Consider the following 13216-nt stretch of genomic DNA (forward strand, 5'->3'; position numbering starts at 1 on the left):
CTTTCTGAAGCGCCCCCTGGAGGCTGGAGGCCTGCTCCTTATGGTTTCATTACAATCTGAGTCTTTTTCACAGAAAAAATATCTTCCTACCATCTGTCCAAAAAAGGTTTGAGTTAAAGAGGTTCCTCTTCTTTTAACAAAATATCCGTTTACTGAAAACTATTTACCTAATGTCAATCAAAGAAATTTAATCAAAAAATGTTTTCTCAATAATTTCTAGAAGATAAAGAATTTTCTTCTACATTGCATCGTGATGAATTTGGTCTAATTTTTTTGCGGACTGATGCAGAGCTGCAGAAAAAAACAAACAGCCTTTTCATCTTCTGAGTCTTTACCGTTAATTTTTCATCTCAAGTCAGTTTTCAGGAAGTTTTGTCATCAAGGAGCTTCCGTACAAAAGCATCCACACACGTAGCTCTAACAGGTTTCACTGCAAAGTTCATCAGCGGCAAAAAAGTCGGAAATCTTTTAACAACAAAGAGCTGAAGCCGACAAGCAAGCGACCGAAATTCACTTCCAGATATTTACTGCTTATTAACCCACTTAACAGAAAGTTTTGCTTTTATAGAACAACTACGCCTCCTTACTTCCCACTAAATAAACCTTCGCTGCGGAAACACAAAACTTAACATAATCCAGGTAATAAAGGGCAGATGTTAATGTTTAGGAAATCTAAAGAAGGTGGGAAAGAAAGCTCACGGATTGTTGGAAAACTTGTTAAAACATTCCTGCTGAGTTCCTCGTCTATGGAAGAAAAACGGCCTTTTTTAGTGCAGCGTATTTTAAACACTGAATTATAACAAAGAATTTTAGACACTGAATTTTTTTACACACTGAATTTGTATCAGGTAAAGATTTGCCTGCAAAAAAATTCAAATTCACTTTTTTGCAGCTGAATTTTTTTTGCATTTAAATCTTTTGCAGGCAAATTTTTTGCAATTGAATCATTTTTGAAGGGGAATTTTCGCCAGATACAAAATCAGTGGAATGAATTTGATGTGTAAAAAAAAATTCAGTGTTTAAAATACTGTTTTTAAAAAAATGAATTGCTTAAAATTCGTTGTACAAAAAAAAAAGAGCGATTCTAATGAGAGTTTTTCTTCCATAATGGGTGAGGTCACCTCCACGGTCCTTCATTCTGGGTTCATGTTTCCACATAAAGAAAGTTGAAATCACTGAAGCTTATCACGGTTGGTCATATCATTAGTACGAATAAGTGAAGAAATTAAACACAGGTTTATTTTAAACAGTTTGTTATACACAAGTTATACATACAGTTGGGAGCAGGGAGGGGTAACGCTCCAGGTATTAGACTGCACCCAAGCTGCTGCTTTTTTTGCACAAACCCGACCGGCAGAAAGTCGGAACCGGAGCTGTACCCCGCCCTGCTCTCGGTTTCCCCACTACACAGGGATACACGGCACCTTGCAAAGACAAGGCCTCGCAAAAAAAGGGATTAGGCTACCTACAACTTCCAGGGAAAACCGGGGAGCGTCGACACGACCCACAAAAGGCAGAAAAAAAGCTGAACAACAAGAAACAGCAGTAAGTTAAACAAACTGGGAGTTCCTCCACATGGCGATGGATCGTTAGGACAGCAGCTGCCTGAAGCGTTTATCGGTGGTTCTGTCCCTCCTTCCAAAGGGTCCCAGCTCCGGGTCCGACGCCGGAGCGCAGGCGGGGGGTTTGGAGCTGAACTGGAGCTCTGAGCCGACCGGACGGTTGAGAGGCACAGAGTGGAGAGTTTTGGCTCGGAGCTGGCATGCTGGAGTCACGCTTTGAGAGGAAGAGGAGGAACAAAACAAAAAAAAAAAAGAGGAGGAAAAGGAGCTGTTTGGGATCAGATCTGAGGCAGAAAGCTGGAGGAGCAGGCAAATGTTAGGAAAGACTGTTATTCTTTAAGGTTATCAGGATGGATGAAACAGATCTGCTACGAGCAGAACCGTCATCCACGATTCGATTAATGATAATGAGGAGTGATCCCAAACAGCACCGCAGAAGAAGGGAGGAAAGAGAGCGTCTATTTCTTCTTGCTGAAGAGGCTGAAGCGTTTCTCCTTGTCTTTCTCCCGTTTGCCAGGACTCGACTCCGCCGCCGTCGCCGCCACCGTCGCCGGCAGCGTCTGAGCGCGAGCTGCGGGGGCCGGCGTGCTGTGGCCGCTGGGCGTCACCTCCGATTTGACCCCCGCCACGGCGGCAGAGATGGCTGAGATCCAGGAGTTCATCTCCTCCTAGAGGGCGAAGAGGGAAATGCACTCAGGATTTATTAACATTGTTTTACGTCAAACTAAAGCGATCCGTCCGTCGTCTCTGGATGCAAAGAAATCTGCTATTTAACACCTTCACTTTATAAACTAATATAACTGCAACTTTTAATGATATTACAATCTACCGCAGGAATGAGTAACTCTCATTTACTGCTTTTTAATGCCATCAACAAGTAACCATGACTCTCATATATCATATATAGACGTATACATAATCAGGACACCAAACAAAACTTCTTCTGAAAGAATTAACATTTTTAAGTAAGCTCAGAGAAATCAAACAGGAAGTGATGCATTTTATTTACTCACGTCGTCTTTGGCTTGGAAGAGATACTCGTTCCCATCAGAGATCCTGTGGAGGTTCATGCATGTCAGGAAGGTTTGATCAGACGGTAAAAACATGAAAAACTTTCACACAATCAGGACGGGACACTACAGCCCAGAAGGTAAAGTCAATAACTTTTTCTTCATCAAAGGTGAATGAGAAATAACTTATTTAGTGCATAAAGCAGCTTCACCCCTTTAAACCCACCTAATTTGCAGTAATTCTCGCCTATTTTGCATAACCAAATGGAAAAGAAAATAACTGAGGAATTACATGTGTGATGCATCATTTGAAAGCTTAAAACCTTCTAGTTTCTGAAAATATAAATAAAAATAAAACCCAGTCTTTCCAATCCTTTCCAACGATGTCTAACATGTCTATATTGGTAAAAATGTTACTGGTTGTAAACGCTATAAAAACAGTCGGCGGCGATCGGGTGGGTTTTGAGAGGTTAACATGAAGCAGACTTTCTGTGACTCATGTTGGTTTAATTCTGTTTATTCTAAATCTAAGTGTTTCTTTCTGTGCATATAGCATTACCAGTGTTGATCGGCTGCTGCTCTCTAAATTACTCTTTTATTTTACTTTCAAACCACGATTTAAGCTTCAGCCGTCCAGTAAAGTGCGTCCAGATGCTTCTGCTGCTCCTGAGTTCGATGCCAGAGAGCAGCTTTGCTAGATTAGCTGTGATCAGCGGCTAGAAAGTAGTTAGAATCTATATTGAAGTGAGAAAGTCCTCCTGAAAACATGGTCTGTGCAGTCAGTTCATCCAGATTATACGGAAGAGGATTAGGGCCACTGAAAAAAAAAAAAAGTTAACTGATTTTTACATTTTATTTCAGTTTAACATGGGAAAAAAATTCAGAATTCTGACTTTTTTTTCTCAGAATTTAAAGTCAGAATTCTGACTTTTTTTTCTCAGAATTTAAAGTCAGAATTCTGAGATTAATTTAAATTTTTCCCATACTATACTGAAATAAAATAAAAAACAATCTGTTAACTTTTTTTTTTTTTCAGTGGCCCTAATCCTCTTCCGTAAGATTACCATCCTGCCTTCAAAGATTATTTCTCTGTGGGAGCCGCTCAGACCCCCACATACCGGCGCTGCGCTGTCACTGGGAATCCCCAGCAGCAGCTGCCTCAGGCCCGCTCGCCTCTCCAGGGTTTTCCCCTCCTGTTGGTGGCGGCTGGAAGTAGATGTTAGCGTTTGTGGTCGGCAAATTTAGTTTCTCTTATTTCATATATTAATTTATCCTATTTACTCACTATAAAAAAATTTCACTCAGCCTGCTTCTCTGGCCTCGTGAGACCATCCTGATCTCGCGAGCTTTCAAAGTTTCACTCGCAGATCAGTCTGGAGACTCTCCGTTAAAGAAAATTTGGAGCCGTTCACCTAACGAACGTCCAATCAGCGTTGGCTTTGAGGCGGGTTGAGGTGTGACGCAACGAGAAGCGCGACAGTTCAGTCTAAAGAACATGGCGGCTTCAGCCGATGAAACTAGCGTTAGCGTGGCTATCGAGCAAGTTTTATGGGAATTACAGAGTATTTCTTCACTGGAAGAAGAGCAAAACACTGCTCTGGAGGCTTTTCTCGGAGGAAAAGATGTTTTTGCTCTTCTCCCGACTGGTTTCAGCAAGAGTTTGATCTATCAATTGGCTCCTCTTCGTCGTCGCTCTGTTAGTACGTCATATGCTTCGTTGATCTGATTGGTTTATTTGGCCCGTCTATCACCAACATAGGCCAATCAGCTAACCAGTATTTTCGCCCCTTCCCAAAATTACTTCAATGGAAGGTTTCCAGATGGATATGCGGAGCAAATCCATCTGGCGGAGTCAGGTTCTGTTTCACCTGCAAGGCCACACAATTCTCTGCAGGATGGTGTTTGTAGGCCAGACATACCTTGTTCCCAAAACAAACCAGATTCTTTCTCCAGGTTTATTCATAACATGTTACTGTTTAACCAAAGCGTTTATAATTTGTTTCAACTCTGACTACTTTCCATTGTTGTAAGTAAAGGAAAAACACTCTGCTGAGGCAGAACAGGGCTGATTACCAGGGCTGTAAGATGAACAGTTCTCTCTTAAATAAATAAAGTTCTGACTGAGTGAAATCAATTAATTTTTTTTTACTTGGAGTAAATAGTTAAATACTTTTTTTCCCATGACACTTTTTTCAGGTATGTGGTACGAATTGCAGTCAAAGGATAATAAAAGCGAACAGAGGAGTGATCATAGCGCTCTGCATCAGCAGTGCTGCCTCTGACTCCCTGCCAGCTCCCAGATCAGCTTCTCTCATTGGTTGATGCCGCTTGTGAAGCGCCTCAGATGTTCAGCAGCTCCTGAGGCGCTGCTCCTGCTGCTCCTGCTGCTGTAGCCGCGCTGCAGGACCTTTAATGCATCTTAATGCGCATGAACCATAGACTTTGCATGTAAAGCAGCTGCTTCTGCTGCTCAAAACGCGTGCAGTGTGAACGCAGCATTAGAGACGCCGCGATTTAGAGTTTTTATTTTCGGGGTTTTGTTGTTTTTTTAACTGATGTTTTCATGTCTGGGTTCATTTGCTACAAATTTAGTAGAAACACGGATTTTGATGCAACTGTTTGCTCTGATTTTTGTCTTAGATTATTAATATCAGCCTAATGTGTGCTTTCATAGATCAGCCAGACTGGTGCTTTAGGCCTAAACATCTAGAGCTATAGATCCAGTAGATAGTTTGCTTTAGAGATCATCTTGATCAAGTCAAACTGTATCTTTATATTTATTTTATATATTACTGAGCCTTACTTTCTGCATAGTTTTATGTTTAAACCACAGATATTTAAGGCTGTAGATTTGGACAATATAGATGTCATGTTTTTTAGGTTGCTGAACACAAATCAAATACTAAAAGAGACATAATCTAAAAGCTCTGTTAGCTGCAGCTGAGCTGAGGCTCAGTGAAGAACAACCCGACTTCATCTTCCAGGACCTACTTTAGCTTAAAGACGTGTTTCTTCTTCTTGTAATCCACAGCGACCTCACACAGCGCCTCCTTCAGGCTGATGGGAATCTCGCTGTGGTAGGGGATGCCCTGACTGGCGCTCTTCTGGTCCTTGTAGAAGCCCATCTCCTGCTGGTTGATCACACAGTAGACGTTGTGCCAGGACCTGCAGAGAGGCGGCGGGAGTCAGAATCAGTCGGACGTCTGAGCTCCAGCTGAGAGGATCAGAACCTAAAACCTCCGATAAATTGGTCTAAATTTCCTCTGAGGAGGAAGAAACATCAACGCTTCTGGAACATTTTTATTTCTAACGACTGAAAACAGGAAGATTGATGAAATTTTCCCATCCATCATTTTGCTGATGATATTCAGATCTACGTTTAAAAGAAATATAACTTAAAAATGCTGGAACTTGATTAAACAGGTTTGGATTTTTATGTTTAGAGAAGAGTTTCTTGTTTTTCTGATTTTGTCCAATCAGCGGTCAGATGTCTCTGCTCCTGGAAAAATAAGCTTTAAGTTCCCAATGACCTGATCTTAACTATTTAAATCATTCTAACAGCCAAACTACAGTAAATATAAGCTGAGTTTTACTTTTATAAAGTTAACTCAGGGGCGGATTTAGGAAATTTGGGGCCCTGGGCAAAGACAGGCAGGGGCCCCTCTGAATGGAGAAGACATAAACAGCCCCATTCTCCAGATAGAGAAATGTTAATAGAATAGACATCCATTATCTGTTCTAGGTTGTGTCCCTCTCTTCTTGTCCCTTTTCTTCTTGTTTTCCTCTCTATGTTTTGTACTCAGCTGACTTTTCATGCTGTCTCTAAAGGAATGAAAGATTTTTTCCAAGCACTAAGCTCACTTAGCTGATTGCTCCTTCCTGTGTTTCCAAAAAGGCCAAAGTAAATAACCCAGTCCTTCTTTTCACTGTAGACAAGCCATGATCTGCTTATCTGTTCTCCATTTTTCATTTGGATGAAATAATAGCTGCATGAATCATGACAGCAGACAAGATAGAGGAGAGCAGGAGGCGGGGTTACCAATCTACTCGCTCTGGAGAGCAGAGTTCGCTGCTTTTAGATGTTGTCTCCAAAGTCTCCAGTAGCAGAAAAAAGTCTCTAGATTTGGCGCTAGGAGCTTTTTAGAAATCAAAGTGCTAGAGGGGTCTGAAAAGTGGCTAAATATAGCGACTAAAGCGCTAAGTTGGCAACACTGCTCTTTGCATGGTTTGTTTTCAAATGGTTTGCTGCTGTCTGTTTGGACCTTTCTGAACATGTGCAGCAAATGGACTGATCCAATATGGTGGACACTGAAGGGGGGGGTGAGACACACTGAATATTATCAGCGTTCTGATGGCATTTTAGCCAAAGGATTTTTTATCAAAAACATAATTAATGTGCAGAAATAAGGAATAGTTGTATTAACCATACATGGAAACAGAGTTTTATGGGGCCCCCAGGAACTTGGGGCCCTAAGCAGCTGCCTAGTATTGCCTAAAGGTAAATCCCCCCTGCCTTAGTTATCAGGACTGAGAGGATTTTGTTTCACCGTCTCCTTCGCTCCTACAGCTGACGTCTAAGTGAAGCGACGATGGGACGATTCCCACCTGTTGGAGGCCTTCTTGTTGTGACCCTCCCACTCATGTTTGCGATGCAGGAAGCCGTCCATCTGCGACGTGGGGGCGTCCTGTTGGCTTTTAGCTGGCAGCGTCGCCGCCTGGCTGGGTTTGCCTTTACGGGACGCTCCAGGAGACCCGGAGGGGCTGGGCTCCCACACCCCGTTCACTGCCTCGCCCCCATCCACGCTCTCCTACGGTCGGAGGGAAGCAGAGTCAGAGGACCAGCGGATGGAAGCGTGCTAGATGATTCAGAAGCTGGAAATCATTCATCAGCTGCAACATGCAGAGCAGAGAACAATCACAGGCTGGGAAGACGGATCACCAACGGATCTACGGTCTGACATGACTGAACTCAACCTGGAGGCCGAAAAACTGCCGGGGAAGATCCTTTAATAAACGCCAATAAACTAAAAGAACTTCAGGAAAGAAATGAGCAGAGGTGTCAACAAATACTTGAGTAGAAATGTTGCCTATCTATGCTGGAGGGATTCATTTTTAGACTACTTTTTACTTCTGCTTAGTTTAGTTTCATTTAAGTCCCTCTATATTTAAAAAATATAGCAGGTCAAATCTTTTCTTCTTCATTTTAACCCCCCGCCCCCCCATCCCCCAGTAACGACCCTGAGAATCTGCCTAACTCCTCCTCCTAATACTGCCTAACTCCTCCCCCTGCTGCCCCAACTTGTTGTTCACCAAAAACCAAAAAAAAACGTTTTTTAAGATGATGCAAAGTTAAATGTGACGCTGTTACCATTAGTTATTAAACTAAGAAAATTAAATCTAAGGAAGTTTTCATCCAGAATTGTAGAAAAATGTTCCTTTAATAGAGTAGAGCAGTAAAGCTTCTGGCTTTAACAGTTTTTTCCTGCATTACTTTAATTTTTCTACTTTAAGCAGTCTTAAAAATGCTACTTTTACACTTTTACCGGAGAAAAAAGCTGAAGTTGATCCCCTAAATTCTATAAAAGTGTTTTTAAACAATAGGATTTATACTAGAGTAATAAACATGAATACTTTTGACACCTCTGCAAATTTTAAACTGAACGAAGCAGAAAAGGATTTTCTCTCTCTGGAGCTTTTCCTTAAAGAAACAGAAAAACAAAAACAGAAGAACCGGATCCACCGGAACAATAGTTTAAATATGAACATTTCTGTGGATAACGAAGTGGTTTTTAACGGGGGCCTAATTTACAAATCACCAGCAGGAGGAGCTAAAGTCAAACATTATGGAGGACCAACTCTGCCATATTTGAAAATAAATACAGAAATAAATAAATGCTCAATAAATAAATAAGCATACAATTAATTGCCACCAAAAATACAATAAACAAATAAATTTAAGTACAAATTAAATTATACAGTGAGACAAAAATGTATATAACTCTTTTAATTAGCTTCTTTATTTATTTGCCTTTGTAATATTTACCTTATTTATTTTTTCGTCCTTTATAATCTTCAACTTTATTTTTTAATTACTTATTACTTACAAAAATATTATAATATGCACATAAATAAATACTTAAAAATATAAGTAATCAAAAAATAAAGTTGAAGATTATAAAGGACAAAAAAAATAAGGTAAAAATTACAAAGGCAAATAAATAAAGAAGCTAAATAAAAGAGTTATATACATTTATGTCTCACTGTATAATTTAATTTCCACTTACATTTATTTGTTTAATGTATTTTTGGTGGCAAATAATTGTATGCTTATTTATTTATTGAGCATTTATTTATTTCTGTATTTATTTTTAAATATGGCAGAGTGGGTCCTTCATAAAACATGTTTCAACTACAAAGCAAAAGTTGATGGAAACTTAAAATCATCTAAACATTAAATGTTCAACCAGCTCAGACTGTTTACCACCTTTATGGGCCACTGAGGAGACATGCTGGCAAACCAGAGAGTTGCAACCTGCTGATTTAATTTAATTCAGATTAAATTCAATTCTATTCATTCTATTTCTATAGCGCCAATTCGAAACATGTCAGGTCACTTTACAGAGACAATTCAAGCAGATCATCCAGCAGCATTGGTTCAAATTTTTCTATCTAAGGAAAAGCAGCTGATTTAATCGACTTCACACCAAGCATGCTTGTAGCGACAGTGGAGAGGAAAAACTCCCTTTTAACAGGAAGAAACCTCCAGCAGAACCAGACTTAATATGAGAACTTATGAACTTCCTGCCTCCATCTGACCTGGAGCCAGAAACCTTCCCTTCATGCGTTAAATCGGGGGTCAGCCCCGGTCGTTCCCAGCCTCATTCCAGACTCCTGAACGTCAGCAGATCACAGCAAATCCAAGCCTTTTTCTTTCATTAGTTCAGCTTCAGCTCATCAGAAAGATCACAGTCCTGTTTGTCACACGTCATGCACTGATCTCTAGGTTCACCACATGCACGATCACACCGCCACCGCAGACCACACGACAATATGAGGAGGGTGAAGAAAGCAGCAGGGAGGCCAGCAGAAGAAGAAAGAAAGAAAACCATCACAAACAATCAGGCAGAGAATTGCTTGGAGGTCGTTACTGGGAGTTATTGCTGAGGGGGGAACGTGATTGGATCGTTTTTTCCACACCACTCCAAAGCCATTTTATTACCCTGTTAGAGCTCCTCTGGAAAGGGGGGGGGGGACCAACCAGAGGCCGGAGGGATCCTGGGAGCTTTCAGATGATCTGGACCAATCCTGGGAGCTTTTACTCAGAGCAGCGTCGGCCTTCTGGACCTCAACAAACCCTGAGCTTCGCCTACAGGAAGCGTTCCAGGAAACGCTCAATGAAACAAACCTGAAGCTTCTTCTGCAGTTAAGGAAGCAACGAATCGCATCGCCGACGAGCATCAGAGGCGAGTTCAGATAACATTATAATAAAAAAAACTTTTATTCTCATTAAAGAAGCTCAGCAGAAAATACTAAAACCTTTTTAACAGTCAGTGAGGCTGGTTTTAATCTTTGCATTAATTGATAACAGGACTGAAGCTGGACAGAGTGAAGCTTTTCAGGAGCAGATCTATGGAAGGAAATCTGTGTCGCTGGGATTTCAATTAAAAATGCCCCTGAAATTTAAATGCTGTATGTTTGTTTTAACTGTTTCAGTGTTAAAATAGATTCAGAACACATTTTTGACCTAAAAAAAAATCATTGTCATTATTTCTCAACAGTTGAAATTTCATTTATTTTCTCTTCAAGCTAAAAATTCACATTACTATTTCAAACTGATTACATTTTCAATACTCGTTTTTCAGTTTCATTTTTCAGTGTTAAAAAAATCTGCAGAACTTTCAAAATTCAAACTCAATATTTTCAGCCTCCTGAGATTCAACTGGCTCTATTTCACCGTCTTAAATTCGGCGTCTAAATTCAGTGTAAAAAGGGAAGGGTTACTTCAGGTCACAGACATTAGCAACACCCAGCCAATCCCGTTACGTTTTCTTAGTCACGTGATGTGACGCTTGTGGCGCTCATACTGATGGAAAACCAGCATGACGGAGCCGGTCATGCTAGCTAACGCTAACTCAACTACAGAAAAATGAAAGTAATAAACTCACCGTTTAGTTAGCGTTAGCTTGCATGACCGGCTCTGTTAGCAATGGATTGTGGCGTCATTAGCAATGGATTGTGGCGTCCAACGCCCAGCCAATCCCGTTACGTTTTCTTAGTCACGTGACGTGACGCCTGTGGCGCTCATAGTGAAGGAAAACCAGCATAACGGAGCCGGTCATGCAGGCTAACGCTAACTCAACTACAGAAAAATGAAAGTAATAAACTCACCTGTCATTACCCGATCCGTACCGGTAGCACGATCCGTACCATCAGCTCATTTGCGCCTGCGAGGAACAGAATAACTTCCGGGTCGCCAAAAAATTATGTAATTACGGTACTGAAAAAACTTTATTTATATCCTTAAATAATTAAAGAATACTAAACTACATCGTAAAGACAATATTGAAGACTTTTCTGGAAGAAATGGATGCTTTTTAAATTCAATCCATTGTATTGCTTGACGTCATTTTTCTGGAATAAAAATCCAAATTTTCGGGAAATGTTCCCTTATCAATGAAAAACTGCAGGTCAGGAAAGGTAGCAAATGAATCCATTTTGGGATCAGTACTGCTGGAGTGCATAGTTAAGTACAGAGTAAATCAAATATTTCAACAAATTTAAATATATACGCTGTGTGACGTATATTTGCACATGCTCAGAGCAGTCAAAGTAACTATCACAAGGCGATTGAACTTTTTTATGTATTTCTGTATTTTTATTTTTAGAAAATGCAATATTGACGAAAATACAAAGATATACAAAAAGAAACCCATGCCTCTAAAAAATACAAAAGAATAAAAAAGTAAGAAAAAGGAAATATTGCCACCGGAAGTTATTCTGTTTGCGCACGCGCAAATGAGCTGATGGTACGGATCGGGTAATGACATCACCGTTGAGTTAGCGTTAGCTTGCATGACCGGCTCCGTCATGCTGGTTTTCCTTCAGTATGAGCGCCACATGCATCACGTCACGTGACTAAGAAACCGTAACGGGATTGGCTGGGTGTTGCTAATGTCTGTGACCTGAAGTAACCCTTCCCTTTTTACACTGAATTTAGACGCCGAATTTAAGACGGTGAAATAGTGCCGGTTGAATCTCAGGAGGCTGAAAATATTGAGTTTGAATTTTGAAAGGTTGAATTTTTTTATATGCAGATTTTTTTAACACTCAAAAATTAAACTGAAAAATAAGTATTTAAAATGTACGGAAGAGGTTTAGGGCCACTGGAAAAAAAAAAAAAAAAGTTAACTGATTTTTAAATTTTATTTTAGTTTAAAATGGGGAAAAAAGTCAGAATTCTGACTTTTTTCTCAGAATTCTGACAGAATTCTGACAATAAAAAAGTCAGAATTCTGAGAAAAAAGTCAGAATTCTGACTTTAATCTCAGAATTCTGAGATTAAAGTCAGAATTCTGACTTTTTTTCCATACTATACTGAAATAAAATAAAAAAATCAGTTAACATTTTTTTTTTTTTTCCAGTGGCCCTAATCCTCTTCCGTAAAAATGTAATCACTCTGAAATAGTAATGTGAATTTTTAGCTTGAAGAGAAAATAACAAATTAAATTTCAACTATGTAGAAATAATGACAATTACATTTTTTTAGGTCAAAAATGTGTTCTGAACATATTTTAACACTGAAACAGTTAAAACAAACATACATTTAAATTTCAGTGGCATTTTTAATTCAAATCCCAGCGACACAGATTTACTTCCATACAGATGCTCTTTTCTTTTGCCTCTTTTTTTGCTTTTTTACTGCTGTAAGAAATGAAGTTAAATTAAACAATGTTGTCCAGAATGAGGTACAGTAATGATCTGTTAACCGCCCCTTTATAACTGGACCTTTTTAACTCTTTTTCTACGTCAGCAGAAAAGCCTGAGTGCCTGCAGAGATGCTACCTGCACCAAAACACCCGTTGAGTCGGCTGGTTGAGCTCCTGCAGCGCGATGAAGAGCCGCTGATTTAAAGCAGCCGTGGTCTGAGAAACGCAGGGCAGGAGAACCACAACTGGACCTCAAAGACTTCATGCTGGTCTATTTAGCGAAGCGTTGATAATAATTATGAAAGAAGCTAAAACAGGATCAGATTGTTCTGAAACTGAGAGGCTAAAGTTTGCAGAATGAACATATTTCTGTTGAAACTGTTCATCTGTTGCTGAGAAGAAGCTAAAATATAAAATAAAGCTATTAAAAACAGATTAGCCGTATATTAAGAGCATCTGTCCAGTTTTTCCTCTATCAGTCCTTTTCTGACTGGAACCCTGAGCTGAAAACATTTGAAATTTTTTCCGTTTTCCTCCTCGTTCAGTTCGACGGCGCTTTAGATCGAACCGTTTAAGTTCCCAGGAGGAGGAACTTTCAACCCGAACGCTGCTGATGGAGGCAAGAACCGAGAAGAGACACAGAAGCATGGATGAGACATCAGGAGAGACAAACCAGGACGGGACAGACTGGACATTGGCTCTGACTGGGTTTATTGGG

The 13216-nt window shown here is 40.1% G+C and overlaps 1 protein-coding gene across 2 annotated transcripts in view; it reads right to left on the reverse strand.

Annotated features, from left to right (window-relative positions):
- Positions 1–2020: 2020 nt before the first annotated feature.
- LOC119798721 (spectrin beta chain, non-erythrocytic 1) overlaps positions 2021–13216 on the reverse strand; it is a 141264-nt gene continuing 130068 nt past the window's right edge. For both annotated transcript variants that reach the window (XM_038308294.1, XM_038308293.1), the window contains 4 exons: positions 7178–7380; positions 5564–5737; positions 2576–2618; positions 2021–2230 (listed from right to left, as the gene is read on the reverse strand). In XM_038308294.1, the coding sequence (XP_038164222.1) occupies positions 2021–2230; positions 2576–2618; positions 5564–5737; positions 7178–7380 (630 nt within the window). The remainder of the gene's footprint in view (positions 2231–2575; positions 2619–5563; positions 5738–7177; positions 7381–13216) is intronic.

This window comes from Cyprinodon tularosa, unplaced genomic scaffold (assembly GCF_016077235.1).
Source record: "Cyprinodon tularosa strain WSP-4 unplaced genomic scaffold, ASM1607723v1 ctg634, whole genome shotgun sequence".
Lineage (NCBI taxonomy): Eukaryota > Metazoa > Chordata > Actinopteri > Cyprinodontiformes > Cyprinodontidae > Cyprinodon > Cyprinodon tularosa.